Source organism: Palaemon carinicauda, chromosome 15 (genome assembly GCF_036898095.1).
Source record: "Palaemon carinicauda isolate YSFRI2023 chromosome 15, ASM3689809v2, whole genome shotgun sequence".
Lineage (NCBI taxonomy): Eukaryota > Metazoa > Arthropoda > Malacostraca > Decapoda > Palaemonidae > Palaemon > Palaemon carinicauda.
In genome coordinates this window covers 62381407-62402904 of record NC_090739.1, presented here as the reverse complement: position 1 = coordinate 62402904, position 21498 = coordinate 62381407, and the positions used below count along the sequence as shown (strand labels likewise).

Genomic DNA, 21498 nt, shown 5'->3' with positions numbered 1-21498 from the left:
TGTGAGATGAGTGGAAAGTACAGTAAGGCCTCTCAAAGATCCCGATCAGGACTGCTAGCCATTTCAACCCAAAAGGAGCCTGTGCATGCACAACCCTTTTGAGCCACTCAACCTGGTCATTTCAGGAAAGTAGCCGGTGGGAATTAGGAGGGAGAGGGAAACGTTGATGCCAGCGTTCCCTCTCTCCTGCTGCCAAGAATAGGGGAATGCTTGTCTTGCCATTGGTCAACCTGGCAGAGACACGGAGCTGAACCTTGGGAATTGAGTGTCCTGGACTGTCAGCCTCTCCTATCTCACCGATATTGTTCTCGTCTGATCCTCGAACATCACTGAAAGCTTTGGCCTTACAGACAGAGGTAGAAGGAATGTTGAAGAAGTATGCTCTCAAAGTCATTCGAGACTAGTCTCTGGGCGTCTACAGTCGATTCCTCTTGGTGAAGTTAACTTGGGCTGGAGACTGGTCAATTATCTCTCTCCACTGAACAAGTTTATTTATTAAACAAAGTTCATGATGGAAACAGTACATTCTGTGTTAAGTTTTGTCAGAGAGGGGTACAGCTATTTCCAAGTACCCATTCATGAGTCCTTTCTGAAGTGCTGTACCTCTGTTTATCTCTCTATACTATGGTGCACCAGTTTAAGGCTGTGCTTTTTTAACTGTGTACTGCTCTTCAGGTGTTCACCTTGGTAGCAGCTTGAGCCCATTCACAAGGGATATGTATATTGAAGTATCTCATCAATTGGCTGATCTTAGCGTCTTCCATGAAGCCATTGCTTCAAGTTTGAGAACTGGTTGCTCACATTTTGTCATGATCTGGGGATTGTGATAAACTGGGAGAAGTTGAATCTTATACCAAAGCAGAGGTTGAAGTACTTGGCCATGCTGATAGGCACGGCAGCAATAAGAGTCTTTTCTTCAGACAATTGCATCAGCAAGCTCAGGAGGTAGCGTGACTGTTCCTGTCCAAGACAGTACTCCTAACTCAGTGCTGGCAGTCTTATATCGGTCACCTTTCCTTGCTGGAGAAGCTCGTTCCACGTGGTCGTCTTCATCAGAGAACTCTTCTTTGATGTTTGAAAGATCACAAGTCCGCCTACAGAGATCACCCAAACCGTCCTATTCTAGTAGGGCAAGAAGTACAGCGTGATCTTGCTTCATGGTTGAATAAGATAAATCTCTGGACATGAAGCTGTTCTCAGATCCATCAAAGGAGGGGTTGGGTACACACTTGGTTAACCTGGTTGTCTCAGGAAGTGGTTAGAAGAGAAGTATCTTCTCAACAATGTCCTAGGAATGCAAGTATTTCAAGAGTATTTGAGGTGGCACTTGGTAGTGTTGGTAAGTGACAACACCACTGTAGTAGCCTATGTCAACAAGCTAGGGGACATGGTTTTTTTCCCCTTTTGCAAGCTGACAAAGTAGATGCATGGCTGGGCAATGTTCCATACTAAAGTTGTCAGCCAGGGACATTCCTGACAAGAGGAATGTACTAGCAAACAAACTCAGTCACCAGGGTCAGGTTGTACGGTTGTAATGGTTCCTGCATCCTTGCATAGCGAAAAGGCTTCTTGCTTCCTGGAGATCCCCGGGGATCAAAATGTTCGCCATGCGGCTAAATAAGAAGCTGTTCTGTTTTTGGGTCTTGTGGTGGCTGCTCAAATAGTTTTGTAGCCAGCCCAGCTCCCACACAGGACAGGAAGTATCTTGTCTATAGTAATTTGTAAGTGTAAGTATAGAATGAAAGGTAGAATGACTAGCTCAATTTACTTTTTCCCTTCTTTTGGGAGTAAAGTGGTTGAACCGTTATTTGCATGATCCGGCTATGCTGGTGAGCTACAGTTCTGAACTCAATTCTTTAGAGAGGTAGGGATTCCTCAATTAACCACTTACTAATCCTCTTAGTACAGGCCAGGCCTTATCAGCCTAATCATCTCTTATGATGAGAGATAGGGGGTTGCTAGAATCATCTCCTTTGCTCCCGTATGGGACCAGGCAGACTAGAATTTCCAGGAAAGAAATAGAACCAACCAATTTCGTTTTATGGAAACTTCCAATTCCCCAATTAATGAGGCTCTCTATTTTGAAGGAAGAAGGTTTGTATACACATAGGAGCAAATAAATTTTAAAATTAATTTGTATTTTTCCTAGCTATACAAACCTTAGGCCTTTAAAGTTAAACTTCCCACCTCAACCATCCTCTTAATCTTGACCCAAAGGTCAAAAGTGAAGAGCCTCTGACAAGCAGTGAGTATGGCTACTTGCCCATGAGGAATTTAATGTCTGTTCCAGCTCTGCTGAAGGCATTCCATGTTTTAAAGACTTGGGTTTGTATAGCTAGGAAAAATTCAAAATACTTTTAAAATTTATTTTTATTTTTTTTACTTGTCAGGAATATATTATGTAAATTAACTTCCCTTAATTCTTTTGCAAGCAAGTTTCTGTATTTATTTGGATTTGGTACCATATTTTGTGTTGTTAATTTAATGTTTGCATTTTGGCCTTTGATAGTCTGCATATACTACTGTACCACTTACTGATTACCTACTTGGTTATTTCATATCTTGTATGAGCTCAGGTTAATTTATATTTGCAATTTGTTCTTCTCTGTACATCCTTAGTAGGCAGATCTCTTTTCACCAAAATGGTTTAATACGACGAGACCTCTTATTTGTTCTCATTCAATAGCGTGCATGATTTTGCACAATATCATGTGAGTTTTTATTATTACAATACAGTACTGTAATTGCAAAACTTCTAGAAATGACAGGCTATGAAATTGTGGTATTTAGTATTTTATATATATTTTCATGTTCATGCTGTCAAGCTATACAAAATAAACATATCATGAAATCTAAGAATATTATTATTTTCCTGTAGCTGCAGGAAAACAGAAACCGTCGGATATCCAGAAGAAAATCAGCAACATTATATCCACGTTAGGCGTTCCAATGCAGGCGATTGTGTCCACAGGAAAAGGTCCATATAGGAAACCCTCCCTTGGAATGTGGGAATTTCTGAAAAAAGAGGTAAATTAAATGTATTTTTGTGAGTAGATCATGGTATGCTACTATGATTATTGTGTAGAGTTAGTTTATTTTACTGTACTGTACATATACCTTAGTTACATAGCTGTAGTAACGAGTTTGGTTTTTTATTAGTTTCCTTTTTGTTACTATTATTTTCCTCACATTTCCTCTCGTAATGTATACTTTATTACAAGTAAACTGTAACTAATATTTAATTTATTTTTGTAGTGTTGTTTTTTTTTCATCGCTTGTTCATTTTTCTTTTGCGTCAGAAGTAATTCTGAATGTATTGCTGTGGCTGTTGAATTTCTTAATAGAGATCTTGCTAAAATTAGTGCCTGGTGCAAATCATGTGACTGAAGTTAAACCCTAACAAGACTTAAGTATAATTGTAAGTACAGTAGTTGAAAGACAGATCCTTGCATTAAAAATGTCTCTTTTGCAATATACAACTCATTAAAATTATAGTGTGCTTTTTTAATGCAAATTTACTTTTAAAAAACTCATCTGGTCTGTTTCTTCTTTAATTGCAAAAAAAATGTCATATAGAGAAAGTCCTAAGATTTTTTGGTAATCAATTTATTCCGAGAAAATATTTTAATCCTTTCATTGTAGTACCATGTTTAGAATATTGTTCTCCTGTTTTCTTCAGGTACTGACTCTCATTTAAATTCGCTGGACAAAAATTTAAATTCCTTATCCCTGATTCAGATATTAATATCTGGCACCATCTTTCAGTTATTTCTTTGTGCATGTTGTGTAAGATTTTTCATAAATCTGACCATCCTTTGCACTCAGATCTCATATTTTTTTTATTTCGCTTTGTCCATCACTCTGCACATTGTTCAAGAAATTTTGTTTCATATATGATCAGATTGTGGAATGATCTTCCTAATCTGGTGGTTGAATCGGTGGAATTTCCGAAGTTCAAACTTGGTGCAAAGGCTTCTCAGTTGAACAGGCTGATTTAATTCCTGTTTCATACTTTATGATTTAGCTACAGTATCTTTATATTGTTACTGACTTCAATGTATTTTATAAATTTTTATGTTATATCTCATATATAGTTTATTTGTTTATTCTTATTTCCTTTCCACATTAGTCTGCTTTCCTTTTTGGACTCCTTGGTCTTGTAGCATCCTGTTTTTCAACTAATGTTGTAGCTTAGCCAGTGATGATAATAATAATAATAATAATAATAATAATAATAATAATAATAATAATAACAACAACAGCAATACTGATAGTAGTAATGAGTAATTGATGCTTGTTTTTTATATGAATTCAATATACTGCATATTTTCTGGAACTTAGTAAAATTATATACAGGTATCATCATCATCGATTCTTATGCCTATTGACACAAAGTGCCTCGATTACATTTTGCCATTGTTTTGTTAAAGTTTTTGTAATCTTTATAGGATATATTTATTTTTGAATATTTAACTTAGCCGGTGAATATATAGCTGCAACTCTGTTGCTCGACAGACAAACTCTACGGAAAAAACTCGCCAGCGATCGCTACACAGGTTGCGGGTGTGCCCAACAGCGCCATCTGTTTACCAGATACCCAGCTCTTATGTAAACAAAGACTCAATTTTCTCTCTGTCGACGTGTCGACAAGACGTACTTTACTCGCTGTTGCTAAACTGGAGTTTTTCACATCATATTGGTGAAGTACTATATTCTGGTTTTGAGCTTTCGCAATGCAGGTGTTTTATCTTCATCTTAAATCTTGAACTCGTTTTGGATAGATTTAATTATGGTGACAAAGAGAGTATGGACTTTCTTTCACTTTTAAATGGCCGACCCTTCCCTTAGATGGGAAGTGTGTTTAGGCTTTTTGTAATTATCTTATCACGTTATAAATTATTTATAGATTTTCCTCTATATATTTTATATCTCTCCGCCTTTATTAGGCCTCTTCGATTAACTTTCCATTTTTTATAAACATATAAAAATAAATTTTAATGTTTTGTTTATATGCGACCTTTCCTGAGAGTAGGCGGTCCTAACTTGGAAACCGAAGTTAATCAACGTTGAGCCCTTTATATCGTAAATAGCTTTTAAAGAGCTAAGGATTTAAAACTTTTTAAATGTAATATTTTATGAAAGAATTTCTTTGATAGTCTTCGTACTGTTTTCAAAGATGAACTAACGTTTAGTTTATTTATGCTACGCAGTTGTTGACGTTCAGGACGTTCAACATGCGCTCTATCGTTACGATAGAGAGAGAGTGTATCACGGTTTCACTTTGCAGTAAGAGTAAATCGATTCTGACGTTTTGTTCATTCTTTCTTAGCTTAAATGTTTTAAATTCTATTTTAAAGGAACTTTTTATTTGAAAAACCTTTCAGTTTTTTCCTTTAGTCAAATAACATGTTTTTTTGACGAAATATAATTGGGCTCTTCTCTTAGGTGCGAAATCAAGAGAGAAAGAGAGAGAGAGATAGAGACGGAGGGAGAGAGAGGAGAGAAAACGTTCCGTTCAAGCGGGTAACGTTGTTCTCGAGTTACTCTCGTCCCTAGTCTCTGTACGGGGAGGAAGGATAAAACGTTTTTAGTTTTTTATTCTCGTCCCCAGGCTATGTGCGGTGAGAGATTGAAAACGTAGTTTATATGAACTAGTGTTTAGTCTCTTTCCCAGCCACTGAATTTTTTATCTTAAAATATGTTTTCTGTTTTTTGCTAGCATTATACGACTGATTTCGCAATTACTACCTTTTAATGAAGGGTAGAATTGCGTGTTTCAGGTAGAAATCAGTAAAAGTTTCGATTTCAGTGAAATAAGTGCAAAACAGAGAATCGAAGTGATAAAGTGATATGCGCAAAGTGTTACAGTGTTGCGTCCGAGGGTTCGTCTGTTCGTGCCTGTCGTTCACCTAGTCCGGGACCTCTTGCAAGCTCCCAAGCCCAGGGGAGAAGTAATGTCGAACGACTTATGGGTTCGAGAGGCCTTGATCAACGAACAGACGTTTCCCTCTATGGTATCGGGTGTATCTTACCAAGATCTCCCCTACCATAAGACGAGAGAGACGTTGTTTCTCCTCGTCATCCGAAGGCTTTTCGCATAAGAAACCTGTCACAAGGTTTCGAAGCCCTTAAGCGAAAGTCAGTCCTTTCAGGACAGGTCCAGCGTCCTGGTTACAGCCATTAGGACAGCTCTGACCCTATGCAGTCATCGGATAACTGCTCGCCGCCTAACAAAAGCGTAACACAGACTCCGAGAGTCTCTTTTGTTGGCAAAGTGTTGCGGTCACAGACGTTACCCTCGTCTCTTACCACAACCATTTCCGTTGATCCTTAATGGGTTGTATGGCAAGACATGCAGAATATGCTTGCCTCCCTTATGGAAGACTATTCTGCCGATTAGTCCGTTGAGTCTAGCCATTTATCTCATCGATATCCTGGCTTTCAGCCAACCTAACGTTCCTTTGTGCTTCCTGTTGACGTTGGCGTAGCTAAGTCACGTCAGTAAGGTTGTTTAGAACCACACTCGATGCGGTCTCGTGTGGATTTTCAGCCGCATTTGGACGTTAGGCCACTTGCTGAGGCTCCTGTTGACGTTCAAGACGTTCGCTAACAATCGGAGTTGACTTGTTTTGACGCTGTGCGTCAACCTCCGCATTCTAGAGTTGTTTTGACTGCTCAGTCTAGGCAGTCAAAGCAGTCTCGAGTGGACGCTGTGCGTCCTCACGCACCTGTTGTGGTTGACAGTTCAGTTGTTGACAGTTCACAGACTGTCAAGCAGTTACATGACGTTGCGTTCTGGTCCGCTACTAATGCACCAGTGAGTGTGGACTCTGCTTGTAAAGCATTGCCACCACGGTAGGTCTCTCCCTTGCTTGAGACTCAGCTTTTATCGGACAAGGTTCCTGTAGATGAGGAAGTTGCTGTTCCCCCTCCTACTGATATTCCCTTGAGGACTCTGTCAGATGGAGAGGAGCCTAAAGCTGCTTAGCCCCCTATGGACTTTAATTAAATCATGATGATTTTTTTTTAAGGATCTTTGTCCGGATCTTTTTGTAACTGCTGCTCCTCGTTCGCCTAAACGTCAGAGCTTACACTAGGCCTAGCTACTTCGAAGCCGTTGTTTTTAAGCTAGTGCTCTCTCGCTCTCCTAGAGAGCTTTACGTTGGCTAGGCGACTGGTTTATCACCAGGAGGAGTTTGGGGGATACAGCCTTTGCTTTCCCTTCTTTTAAACTGGCTTATAGAGCGAGAGTCTGATATGACACGAGAGAAGTTCTCGGCTTGGGAGTTCATGCCTCTGCCCAGATAGACTTCTCAAATCTCGTAGACTCTCCCTGGCGCCTGGCCAGGAGACGCTCCAAGTTTTTTTACAGGTCAACTTCACAGCTGTTTTTGAGCCTTTGAAGTTTTGCTGTACAATTATGTCATGCATAAACAAGGCTTTCAGGGATGGAAAGCGGTACCGCCTCAGTCGCTAACCCCGTCTGTTGCCGCACCTGCTCCCGTAGACCCTAAATGGGCTTTGCTGCAAACCATGCAGTCCAAGCTTGCGTCCTTGATAGAGGACTTTAATGCGGAGAAGGTTGCTGCCGAACCTTCTGGCCAACAACCTTCCAACCGGTCGGTTGTGCGCCCTGTTGACGCTGAGGTAACCTTCTCGCGTCTGCCAGTTGAGGTGGTTCCTCCACCGATGCGACCCAGTGTGGGTTGCCAGCCGCACGTTGACGTTAAGCGACGCTCGGAGGTGGTTGTTGACGTTCAGGACGTTCAACAACCAGCAGAGGTGACTTGTTTTGACGCAGTGCGTCAACCTCAGCAACCCGGTAGGGTGTTGACTGCACAACCCAGACGGTCTAGACAGTCTCGGGTTGATGCTGTGCTTCCTCGCGCACCCATGGTTGTTGACAGTTCACAGACTGTGCAGCAGTTCCATGATGTTGCGTCCGGCTCCGTCACGCATGCACCAGTGCGACCGGACTCAGCGAGCCAGACGTTGCTCACTCCGTTGCCGTTTCCTCATCAGTTTTCGGATGAGGAACCCTCTGATGAGGACGTTGCTGAACAACAAGACGATCAGCCCCCAGAATAGATCAAGCCCTGCTATCCATCCAGAAGATGCTGAAGAAGGAACGCTGCTCAGTCAGGCTGTGGATGAGTCTGGTAGGGACGCTGTCATCCGTGGAACAATTTGTGTCACTAGGAAGACTACACCTCCGTCCTCTTCAATACCATCTAGCTTTTCACTGGAAAAAGGACAAGACGCTAGAAGCGGTCTCGATCCCGGTTTCCGAAAAGATAAAGTCTTGTCTGACTTGGTGGAAGGACAATATCAACCTAAGAGAGGGTCTTCCCCTGGCTGTTCAGACTCCCAACCACGTTCTCTTCTCGGACGCATCGGACGTGGGCTGGGGCGCGACACTAGACGGTCGGGAATGCTCAGGACTGTGGAACTCGAGTCAGAGGAGCATGCATATCAACTGCAAGGAGCTGTTGGCAGTACATCTGGCCTTGGAAAGCTTCAAGTCTCTCCTTCGAGGCAAAGTGGTGGAAGTTAACTCGGACAACACCACGGCCTTGGCGTACATCTCCAAACAAGGAGGTACCCACTCACTGACGTTGTACGAGATCGCAAGGGACCTGCTCATCTGGTCAAAAGGTCAAGACATCTCCCTAGTAACGAGGTTCATCCAAGGCGACTTGAACGTCATAGCAGATTGTCTCAGTCGGAAAGGGCAAGTAATTCCAACCGAATGGACCCTCCACAAGGATGTGTGCAAGAGACTTTGGGCCACTTGGGGTAAACCATCCATAGATCTCTTTGCAACCTCGCTGACCAAGAGGCTTCCAATCTATTGCTCTCCAGTCCCGGACCCAGCAGCAATACATATAGATGCTTTCCTCCTAGATTGGTCACATCTGGATCTCTACGCATTCCCACCGTTCAAGATTGTCAACAAGGTACTGCAGAAGTTCGCCTCTCACGAAGGGACAAGGTTGACGTTAGTTGCTTCCCTCTGGCCCGCGAGAGAATGGTTCACCGAGATACTTCGATGGTTAGTAGACGTTCCCAGAAGTCTTCCTCTAAGGGTAGACCTTCTACGTCAGCCACACGTAAAGAAGGTACTCCAAAGCCTCCACGCTCTTCGTCTGACTGCCTTCAGACTATCGAAAGACTCTCGAGAGCTAGAGGCTTTTCGAAGGAAGCAGCCAGTGCGATTGCTAGAGCAAGGAGAGCGTCTTCCATTAGAGTCTACCAATCGAAGTGGGAAGTCTTCCGAGACTGGTGCAAGTCAGTTTCTGTATCCTCAACCAGTACCTCTGTAGCTCAAATAGCTGATTTTCTCTTATACCTGAGAAAAGGACGATCCCTTTCAGCTCCCACTATCAAGGGCTACAGAAGCATGTTGGCATCGGTCTTCCGGCATAGAGGCTTAGATCTTTCCAAACATAAAGATCTGCAAGACCTCCTTAAGTCTTTTGAGACCACCAAGGAGCGTCGTTTGGCTACCCCTGGATGGAATTTAGACGTGGTACTAAGATTCCTCATGTCAGACAGGTTGGAGCCGTTACAATCAGCCTCCCTGAAAGATCTCACTCTTAAGACTCTTTTCCTGGTATGCTTAGCCTCGGCTAAAAGAGTCAGTGAGATTCATGCCTTCAGCAAGAACATCGGATTTTCGTCGGAAAAAGCCACTTGTTCGCTGCAACTTGGTTTTCTAGCCAAAAATGAGCTGCCTTCTCGGCCTTGGCCTAAATCTTTCGATATTCCCAGCTTATCGGAGATCGTAGGCAATGAACTAGAAAGAGTCTTATGCCCTGTTAGAGCTCTTAAGTTCTATTTAAAGCGTACTAAACCTTTACGAGGCCAATCTGAAGCTTTATGGTGTTCAGTTAAGAAACCATCCTTGCCTATGTCAAAGAATGCTTGGTCAGACTTTATCAGATTGTTAATACGAGAAGCTCATTCACATCTGAGTGAGGAAGACCGAACTTTGCTTAAGGTGAAGACGCACGAAGTTAGAGCTGTAACAACTTCCGTGGCCTTTAAGCAAAATATATCTCTGCAAAGTATAATGGACGCAACCTATTGGAGAAGCAAGTCAGTGTTCGCGTCATTTTACTTGAAAGATGTCGAGTCTCTTTACGAGAACTGCTACACACTGGGACCATTCGTAGCAGCGAGTGCAGTAGTGGGTGAGGGCTCAACCACTACAATTCCCTAATTCCTTATCCTTTTAATCTGTCTCTTGAATTGTTGTTTTTTTTATGGGTTGTCCGGAAGGCTAAGAAGCCTTTCGCATCCTGGTTGATTTGGCGGGTGGTCAAAGTCATTTCTTGAGAGCGCCTAGATTAGGGGTTTGATGAGGTCCTGTTGTATGGGTTGCAACCCTTGATACTTCAGCTCCTAGGGGTCGATCAGCATCCTAAGAGGATCGCGAGGCTCCGTAAGGAAGACGTACTTAAAAGGCAGAGTAATTGTTCAAGTCGACTTCCTTACCAGGTACCTATTTATTTTGTTTTTGTTATTTTGATAACTTCTAAAATGAAATAAAAAACTCTTAGCTCATAAAATGTAAACATATATTACTGGTCTCTACCCACCATCCTGTGTGTGAATCAGCTATATATTCACCGGCTAAGTTAAATATTTAAAAATGATATTTTAATTATGAAATAAATTTTTGAATATACTTACCCGGTGAATATATAAATTAAATGACCCTCCCTTCCTCCCCAATAGAGACGCAGTGGGACGAGGAGAAAATTAAGTCTTTGTTTACATAAGAGCTGGGTATCTGGTCGACAGATGGCGCTTTTGGGCACACCCGCAACCTGTGTAGCGATTGCTGGCGAGTTTTTTCCGTAGAGTTTGTCTGTCGAGCAACAGAGTTGCAGCTATATATTCACCGGGTAAGTATATTCAAAAATTTATTTTATAATTAAAATATCATTTTAATGTTACTGTTCTTAAAATATTTTATTTTTCCTTGTATCCTTTCCTCACTGGGCTATTTTCCCTGTTGAAGCCCCTGGGCTTATAGCATTCTACTTTTCCAACTATGGTTGTAGCTTGATAATAATAATAATAATAATGATAATAATAATAATAATAATAATAATAATAATAATACTTCACAATTCATAGTCCTCAGCCATGTAGGCCTGGGTCTTCCAACTCTTCTAGTCCCTTGTGGAACCCAGTTAAAAGGTTGGTGACTCTACCTCTCACCATTATCTCATCCACTTATGGCACTCAAGTAATCACTCTTATAATTTCATTTCTAATCCTGTCCTTCCATTTAACTCCCAATATTCTTCTGAGGGTTTTGTTCTCAAGTCTACAAAATCTGTTGGATATTGTTTCATTGTCATACCATGACTCGTGTCCATACTGTAACACAGATCTCACTAAACTGATGTGTAGCCTGATTTTTATATGTAATATAAGTCTGATTTGTTTTTTTCAATCTTTCATTAAACTCCAATTCTAAAGACCCTGTGTTAGAGATCACAGTTCCTTAATACTTAAATGATTCTACCTTTTTAATTTTTTCTCCTTCCTATGATATTTCATCTTCTATTGTATATTCCGTTCTCATCATCTCTGTGTTCCTTCTATTTATCTTGAGCCCAACCTTTTATGATATTTCATGCAGTCTGTTAAGCATGCATAGCAAATCCTGTGGTGTTCTGCAATATGGACAGCATCATCAGCATACTCTAGGTCAGCTGATTTCATATTACCAATCCAGTCCAATCCTTCTCCACCATCTCGGAGAATAAATAACATAGGTGACAACACATTCCCTTGGAGTACTTCGCTGTTCACAGGAAATTCATTTGATAGGACTCCACTAACATTAACTTTGCACTTTCTGCTCATGAAAAGAAAGTAATATATACCTAATGTGAATTTATTTGTAGTATGAATTAGTTAGATGGTAAACCATAGAATGCTGTTACTCATTTCCCAATGAAGTACAGTACCAGATTCTTGAAAGCAGTTTTGTGTAAATTTCATGAAGTTGATAAAACCCTTTAAAAATCTTTTATACTGTATTTTGTGTTTGTTTAACTTAGTTAATTGTGATTTATATTTTTGATGTGCACATTTTATGACATCCTTGAATGTCTTGCTGAGAAATCTGGTATGTATATTTTCTTTGGAAATTTGAATGCTTAACTTGGTGCAGTTTGGTGGCAAAATACTAATTTTGAATTGTAAGGAATATTTTCTCTTGTGACTTCCATTGTTATAAGGTAATATAATCAGACCATTGAGCCAAGAATGGTGTCATTGCAATTTGTTCATCTGAATATCTAATAAGTAAAGACACTGAAACTTAGGTTTTGTATAAGGGATTGCCAGTGAAATTGTACCCATATTTTAGTTATTTTGGGGCCGTTTAGTACCGTATACAGCATATGATAGTCTTCTTTGTTGTCTTTTTTTTATCATACTAAAGTTTACATAGAGAAAATGTTTTCATTCAAAGAAACAGGAGCTGATTTTTGGAACATAAGCTTAATTTAAAAAAAAAAATCATAATGGAAATTATTTCAAAATGGCTGTGCAATGATATAAAGTATTTGCCTCAATGTGGCTGTAGTAACAGAAAATGTGAAATGTTACTTTTTCTAAAAAAAATATGGAAACAATGAAACTAAAGACTTAATTGTTTAAAATTTTTTACTGTACTGAAATTTCCCAATATTCTCTTGCACAAAGAAGTAATAATATAAAGGTTTTTTTTTGCCAAATTTAGAAGTTTTTTTTTTTTTATTAAAAGTGTATGAGATGTTTCACTAAGTTTCTTCTTTAGATGGGATATTTGTATTGAATGGATATTTTCTCACAATTAATTTAGGACTTTGGGGATGAGATAATATGTGGATTTGAACTATAGTTCTATGTTTTCTAAATACTTTATTAAATTCTCTTGGTAAGGATTTGTAAAGTACAGTACTGCGTTTAACATTTATTTCCATCATCTGTATTTCTGCTACAATTTCATCAGGCAAATGGTGGAGTTGATATCGACATTCAAAATAGCATATATGTGGGTGATGCAGCAGGAAGACCTGCTGAAGGGAAGAAGAAGAAAGATTTTTCCAGCAGTGATCGTTTATTTGCTTTGAACATTGGTATTTCCTTTTTTACACCTGAAGAGCATTTCCTAGGTAAATATTTTTGTAATTGCAAACTTTGTTGTTTTATGCTTCTTATTGGTGTTGAGTTTGGTTTCTAATGGTAGTGTTCATGGCCCATTACTTTTCATATAATATACTTGTGAGGTTTGGCTTGTAAAAGAAGCTTGTTGCATATGCAGATAATGTAACTCTCTGCATCAATTCCCTCTCCTGAATGTAGAACTATGACTGCTGAATCTCTTGATAAAGGTCTAGCTAAAATTGATGCATGATGCTGATTATGGGGATAAAGGTGAACCCTAACAAAACTGTATGATTGTAAGTAGGTTGAGGACAGTGGCTCCTCAACATCCATATTTTTTTATTGACTGTCTCTTTAATTATATACAAAATATTTAAAATTCTAGGTGTGATTCTTGATTGTAAATATACTTTTTAGAAACATGTTTTGTTTCTTCTGAAATTGCACAAAAAAATAACATTTTCAATATTAAACTTACCCGATGATCATATAGCTGCAACTCTGTTGCCCGACAGAAAAAACCTACGGTCGGGATACGCCAGCGATCGCTATACAGGTGGGGGTGTACATCAACAGCGCCATCTGTCAAGTAGGTACTCAAGTACTCGATGTCAACAAAGAACCAATTTTTCCTCTGTCGTGCCACCGGCAAGACCTACTAAATACGCCGTCCCTAACTGGATTTGTTTTCACAACGATTTGGTGAAGTACACTATTCCAGTTTTGAGCTTTCGCTATGCAGGGGTTTTTTCTTCATTTCAAAACTCGTTTTGGATAGATTTAATTATGGTGACGAAGAGAGTATGGACTCTCTTTCACTTTTAAATGGCCGACCCTTCCCTTAGACGGAAGTGTGTTTAGGTTTTTGGTAATTTTGCTTAACACGTTATAGATCCATTTATTTTATATCTCTCCGCCTTTTTAGGCCTCTTCGGTTAACTTTCCAATTATTATAAACTTATAAAAAATAAATTTTTATGTTTGTTTATATGCGACCTTTCCTAATAGTAGGCGGTCCTACCTTGGAACCGTAGTTAATTAACTTTGAGCCCGTTATATCGTATTTAACCTTTAAAGAATTTAATACTTTTTTAATTTTAATGTTTTATGGAAGATTTTCTTTGATAGTCTCGTACTGTTTTCAAAGATGAACTAACGTTTAGTTTTTAGTCTCCGCAGTTGTTGACGTTCAGAACGTTCAACTTGCGCTCTATCGTTACGATAGAGAGAGAGTGTATCACGGTTTCACTTTGCAGTAAGAGTAAACCGATTCTAGCGTTTCGTTCATTCTTTCTTAGCTTAAATGGTTTAAATTCTAAATAAAGGAACTTTTTATTTGGGAAACCGTTCAGTTTTTTCCTTTAGCAAATAACATGTTTTAACGATATATAATTGGGCTCTTCTCTCAGGTGCTAATTCAAGAGAGAAGAGAGAGAGAGATAGAGACGGAGGGAGAGAGAGGAGAATAAACGTTTCGTTCAAGCGGGTAACGTTGTTCTCGTTTTTTCTCTCTTCTCCCTAGTCGCTGTAGGGGAAGATGGTAAAACGTTTCTAGGGTTTTATTCTTGTTCCCAGGCCTTATGCGGTGAGAGATTGTCAATGTAGTTTATTTGATCTAGTGTTTAGTCTCTTTTCCAGCCACTGAATTCTTTATCTTTATTTATGTTTTTCTGTTGCATTGTAAAACTGTTTTCGCAATTACTACCTTTTAATGAAGGATAGGATTGCGTGTTTCAGGTAGAAATCAGTTAAAGTTTCGATTTCAGTGAAATAAGTGCAAACAGAAAATCAAAAGTGATAAAGTGATATGAGCAAAGTGTTACAGTGTTGCGTCCGAGGGTTCGTCTGTTCGTGCCAGTTGTTCACCTAGTCCGGGACCTCTTACAAGCTCCCAAGCCCAGGGGAGAAGTAATGTCGAACGACTTATGGGTTCCACAGGCCTTGATCGACGAACAGACGTTTTTCCCTCCGTGGTTTCGGGCGTATCTACACACGTTTGCCGACGTGAGATCGCCCCACCCACACAAAGACGAGAGAGCCCATTTATTCCTCGTCTGCGGAAGAGGTTTCTCGTAAGAAACCATGGACCAAATCTTGCAGCTTTTAAGTGCAAGTCGGTCCCTTCCGCGCAAGTCCAACGGCCTAGGTGTAGCCACTGGGTCAGTTCGGACTCGCTGCAGTCATCCGACGACTGCACACCTCCCAAGAGAGGCAAGGTGGTACCGCAACAGGCAGTAACTCCGTCTGTTGCCGCACCAGCTGTTTTAGACCCTCAGTCACAACGGACAGTAGCTCCGTCTGTTGCCGTTTTTTGTAGACCCTAAGTGGTCTTTACTGCAGTCTATGCAGACTCAGTTAGCTGCGGTTATGCAGGAGTTTCGTGCGGAGAAGGTTGACACTGCTCTCGTTAGCCTACAACCTGCCACTGTTGTGCGCCCAGCTCACGCTGAGGCTGCCTGCTCCCACACTCCGGCTGCGGAGAGCTCCACCTCCGATGCGCAATCGACCCTGCCAGACGCATGTTAACGTTAGCCGACGTGCGGCTCCCTCCGTTAACATGCGTGAGCTACCGCATCAGCAGTGGGAAGGTGGAGTCAAGCTGCCGTGTTTTGACGCGATGCGTTAGTTTCCGCAACCCACGGCAGTCCCCACCACGCACCACCACTCCGCTTTGGTTGTTGCCTGCTCCCACACTCCGACTGCGGAGAAGGTTGACGATGCACCCGTTTGCCTACAACCTGCCACGGTTGTGCGCCCAGCATGGCTGCCTGCTCCCACACTCTTGTTGTGAGAGCTCCTCCACCCATGCGCTGTCGACCCTGCCAGACGCATGCTGACTCCCACAGACACACGGAGCACTCCGTTGCCGTGCGTGAGCTACCACAAGCTGCCGTGTTTTGACACGGTGTGTCAGCCTCCGCAACCCACTGTGGTTACCGCCACTCGCCCGCAGCAGACTAGTCAGTCAGGAGTTGAGGCTTCCCCACCAAGCTTTGGTTGTTGCCAGCTCACAGACTGTCAAGCAGTTACATGACATTGCCTTCTGGTCTGCTACTAATGCACCAGTGCTGTATGTCCTCACGCACCTGTTGTGGTTGACAGTTCAGTTTTTGACAGTTCACAGACTGTCAAGCAGTTACATAACGTTGCCTTCTGGTCTGCTGCTTTTGCACCAGTGAGACCCTCACTGAGATAACCTAGCTTTTCTCGGACATGGTTCCTGTAGATGAGAAAGTGCTGTTCTCCCTCCTTCTGATATTCCTTTGAGGACTCTGTCATTTGGAGAGGAGCCTTAAGCTGCTTAGCCTCCTATGGACTGTAATTAAAGCATAACAAGGCTTCCAGGGATGGTAAATGGTTCCGCTTCAGTCGCTAATCCCGTCTGTTGCCACACCTGCTCCCATAGACCCTAATGGGCTTTGTTGCAAGACATGCAGTCCAAGCTTGTGTCCTTGTTAGAGGATTTTTTACGGAGAAGAACCTTCTAGCCAACAACCTTCCTACCGGTTGGTTGTACGCCCTGTTGACGCTGAGGTATCCTACTCACGTCCGCCAGTTGAGATGGTTCCTCCACCGGTGCGACCCAGTGTGGGTTGCCAGTCGCACGTTGACGTTAAGCGACTCTCGGAGGTGGTTGTGGACGTTCAGTGTGTCACTAGGAAGACGTTCAACAACCAGCAGAGGTGACTTGTTGTGACGCAGTGCGGCAACCTCAGCAACCCTGTAGGGGGTTGACTGCACAACCCAGACAGTCTAGACAGTTTCGGGTTGACGCTGTACTTCCTCGCGTCCCCATGGTTGACAGTTCACAGACTGTGCAGCAGTACCATGATCTTGTGTCCGGTTCCGTCACGCATCCACCAGTGCGACCGGATTCAGCGAGTCAGACGTTGCCCACTCCGTTGCCGTTTCCTCATCAGTTTCGGATGAGGAACCCTCTGATGAGGACATTGCTGAACAAGACGATCAACCCCCAGCCCTGCTATCCATCCAGGAGATGCTGAAGAAGGAACACTGCCCTGTCAGGCTGTGGATGAGTCTGGTTAGGACACTGTCATCCGTGGTTCAATTTGTGTCACTTGGAAGACTACACCTCCGTCCTCTTCTGTATCATCTAGCTTTTCACTGGAAAAGGACAAGACGCTAGAAGCGGTCTCGATCCCGGTTTCCGGAAAGATAAAGTCTGGTCTGACTTGGTGAAAGGACTTTATCAACCTTTGAAAGGGTCTTCCCCTGACTGTTCAGACTCCCAACCACGTTCTCTTCTCGGACGCATCGGACGTAGGCTGAGGTGCGACATTAGGCGGTAGGGAATGCTCGGGATTATGGAACTCGAGTCAAAGGACAATGCATTTCAACTGCAAGAAGCTTCTAGCAGTACGTCTGACCTGGAAAAGCTTCAGGTCTCTCCTTCAAGGCAAAGTGGTGGAGGTGAACACGGTCAACACCCTGCTTTGACGTACATCTCCAAGCAAGGAGGGACCTACTCTCTGACATGGTACGAGTTCGCAAGAGACCTCCTCTCCTGTTCAACAGGTCTAGACTTTTCACTAGTAACGAGGTTCATCCAAGGCAACTTGAATGTCATAGCAGATTGTCTCAGTAGGAAGGGACAAATAATTCCAACATATTGGACCCTCCACAAGGAGGTATGCAAGAGACTTTGGGCCACCTGGGGCCAGCCAACCATAGATCTCTTCGCAACCTCGATGACCAAGAGGCTCCCAATACTTTGCTCACCTATCCCGGACCCAGCAGTAGTTCATATAGATGCCTTTCTACTAGATTGGTCACATCTAGATCTATATGCATTCCCTCCGTTCAAGATTGTCAACAAGGTACTGCAGAAGTTCGCCTCTCACGAAGGGACAAAGTTGACGCTAGTTGCTTCCTCTGGCCCGCGAGAGAATAACTCACCGAGGTACTTCGATGGCTAGTAGACGTTCCCAGAACACTTCCCCTAAGGGTGGACCTGCTACGTCTGCCACGCGTAAAGAAGGTACTCCAAGGCCTCCACGCTCTTCGTCTGACTGCCTTCAGAATATCGAAAGACTCTCGAGAACTAGAGGTTTTTCGAAGGAGGCAACCAGAGCGATTGCTAGAGCAAGGAGAACATCCACCCTTAGAGTCTACCAATCGAAGTGGGAAATCTTCCGAAACTAGTGCAAGTCAGTATCCGTATCCTCGACCAGTACCTCTGTAACTCAAATAGCTGACTTCCTCTTATATCTGAGGAAAGAACGATCTCTTTCAGCTCCCACTATCAAGGGTTACAGAAGCATGTTGGCATCAGTCTTCCGTCACAGAGGCTTAGATCTTTCCAACAATAAAGATCTACAGGACCTCCTTAAGTCTTTTGAGACCACGAAGGAGCGTCGTTTGGTTACACCTGGTTGGAATTTAGACGTGGTTCTAAGATTCCTTATGTCAGACAGGTTCGAACCACTTCAATCAGCCTCCCTGAAAGATCTCACCTTTAAGACTCTTTTCCTGATATGCTTAACCACAGCTAAAAGAGTCAGTGAGATTCATGCCTTCAGCAAGAACATCGGATTCTCATCCGAAACGGCTACATGTTCTACAACTTGGTTTTCTAGCCAAACACGAGCTGCCTTCTCGGCCTTGACCAATATCGTTTGATATTCCAAACTTATCGTATGGTTGGAAATGAACTAGAAAGAGTATTATGTCCTGTAAGAGCTCTTAAGTTCTATTTTAAAAACCTTTACGAGGCCCGTCTGAAGATTTATGGTGTTCAGTTAAGAATCCATCTTTGCCTATGGCAGAGAATTCTTTATCCTATTTTATCAGACTGTTAATACGAGAAGCTCATTCCCTTCTGAATGAGGAAGACCAAGCTTGGCTGAATGTAAGGACACACGAAGTTAGAGCTGTCACAACTTCCGTAGCCTTTAAACAAAATAGATCTCTGCAAAGTATATTCGACGCAACCTATTGGAAAAGCAAATCAGTGTTCGCGTCTTTTATCTTAAGAATGTCCAGTCTCTTTACGAGAACTGCTACACTCTGGGACCATTCGTAGCAACGAGTGCAGTAGTGGTGGGGGCTCCACCACTACAATTCCCTAATTCCAGAACCTTTTTAATCTTTCTCTTGAAATATTTCTGGGTTGTCCGGAAGGCTAAGAAGCCTTTCGCATCCTACTTGATTTGGCGGGTGGTCAAAATCATTTCTTGAGAAGCGCCTAGATTAGAGGTTTTGATGAGGACCTTTAGTATGGGTTGCAACCCTTCATACTTCAGCTCCTAGGAGTCGCTCAGCATCCTATGAGGATCGCGAGGCTCAGTAAGGAAGACGTACTTAAAAAGGCAGAGTAATTGTTCAAGTCGTCTTCCTTACCAGGTACTTATTTATTTTATGCTTGTTATTTTGAATAACTGCTAAAATGAAATACGGAATACTTAGCTCATAATAATGTCAACATGTAATGCTGGTCTCTACCCACCCCCCTGGGTGTGAATCAGCTATATGATCATCGGGTAAGTTTAATATTGAAAAATGTTATTTTCCTTACTAAAATAAATTTTTGAATATACTTACCCGATGATCATAAATTAAAGGACCCACCCTTCCTCCCCAATAGAGACCCAGTGGACAGAGGAGAAAATTGGTTCTTTGTTGACATCGAGTACTTGAGTACCTACTTGACAGATGGCGCTGTTGATGTACACCCCCACCTGTATAGCGATCGCTGGCGTATCCCGACCGTAGGTTTTTTCTGTCGGGCAACAGAGTTGCAGCTATATGATCATCGGGTAAGTATATTCAAAAATTTATTTTACTAAGGAAAATAACATGTCGAGAAAATCTATTAAGACTTTTGGTGATCAGTCTATCCTGAGGCAATGTTTTACTTCTTTTATTCTACCATGTTTTCAGTATTTTTCTCCTGTCTAGTCTTCAGCTGCTGGTTCTCACCATAATTTGTTGGACAAAAATTTGCTGTCTATTAAATTTATTATTCATTCAATATCTAGATATTAATCTCTGCCACTGTTGTTCAGTTAGTTCTTCATACGTGTTGCATGATATTTTTCATAATTCTGCCCATCCTTTGCATTAAGATCCTTCCAAACTGTACCATCATGCATGCAGTACTAGTTATGCACTTAATTGTAACAGTCTTGCCTTTTCAATCATAAAGCTCAATACTGCACATTATTCTACCAGTTCTATTCCAATTGTGACTAGATTTTGGAATTATTTTCTTACTTAGAATAATTTTTTTTATATTCTTGTATATACTAGTTTATTTCTCTGCAGTTTTTTATGTACAGCACTGTGCTGCTTTCCCTGTTAGAACTCTTGGCACAGTTATAATTATAATGATAATAATAATGCTTTGTAAATTTAAATTTCTGGCATATAATCAATAATATAATATAATCAATTAGATTATGAAAAATAGTTTTTTTTTTTTTTGTGCATCAAATTATATAATCTTCCCTTTAATTCAGGCGTGAAAACACAGAAGTTCAACATGCCCGAGTTTGATCCTCGTACTGTGAATGATTCAGTGCCCTTGTTTGATCCTCCTTCCACCAAAGTGCCAAAACATAAAGTGGAGGTAAGATTTCAATTACTTTTCTTTTTAAAATTCTGATTTGTTGAGTGATTTGAGGATACAGTAAATCTATACTATGAAGAAACAATCAATAACTTATTGAGAGAGTGATTACTGTGCATGGTATATATTTGGTACATTACTAAGAATTTTAGGATGTTTTTTATTAGAAGTTAGAGGAGGCAAATCTCTTAAACATCTTTTGTCAGGTCCATCTACTTGCTTTTTTAAATTTTTTTTATCAGGTTTAGCATGTCCGCTGAGGAAAATAAATTATATTTTATAGCCTTAAGAAAAAGGTGACAGTTTACCCAAAAGAATATGATCCATATTGACTGCAATGAAGTGTGTTCTTTACGTCAGTAATTGCATTGGTAGTGAATGATATCAAGTACATTTAGTGTGTAAAAGTTTTAACAAGAAACAAGATTGCTTTTTTTAATAACCATTTGAAGTTTGGCTATAGCATCAGGAAAAGAACTAAAATATATTTTTAATTATTTTTTTCATCAGGTTATAGTATTTGTTGGGTATCCTGGGAGTGGCAAGAGCTTTTTAGCATCAACACACTTTGCTGGTTTAGGATATGTTCAAGCTAATCGTGATACTATTGGCTCATGGCAGAAATGCATCAGCATCATGGAAAAGTCTGTACAGGTAATATTTTTCTTTGGTCTCTAGATCAGTATTCATGTTTTTCTTGTAATATGATACTTTACTGTAGTGGTACTGTATTAGTA

At 41.3% G+C, this 21498-nt stretch overlaps 1 protein-coding gene across 1 annotated transcript in view; it reads left to right on the top strand.

Moving 5' to 3' along the window:
• LOC137654633 (uncharacterized protein F21D5.5-like) overlaps window positions 1-21498 on the top strand; it is a 69046-nt gene that overhangs the window by 33012 nt on the left and 14536 nt on the right. Inside the window, exons 5-8 of the mRNA XM_068388435.1 lie at window positions 2879-3027; window positions 13019-13181; window positions 20652-20761; window positions 21272-21415. Coding sequence (XP_068244536.1) covers window positions 2879-3027; window positions 13019-13181; window positions 20652-20761; window positions 21272-21415 — 566 coding nt within the window. The remainder of the gene's footprint in view (window positions 1-2878; window positions 3028-13018; window positions 13182-20651; window positions 20762-21271; window positions 21416-21498) is intronic.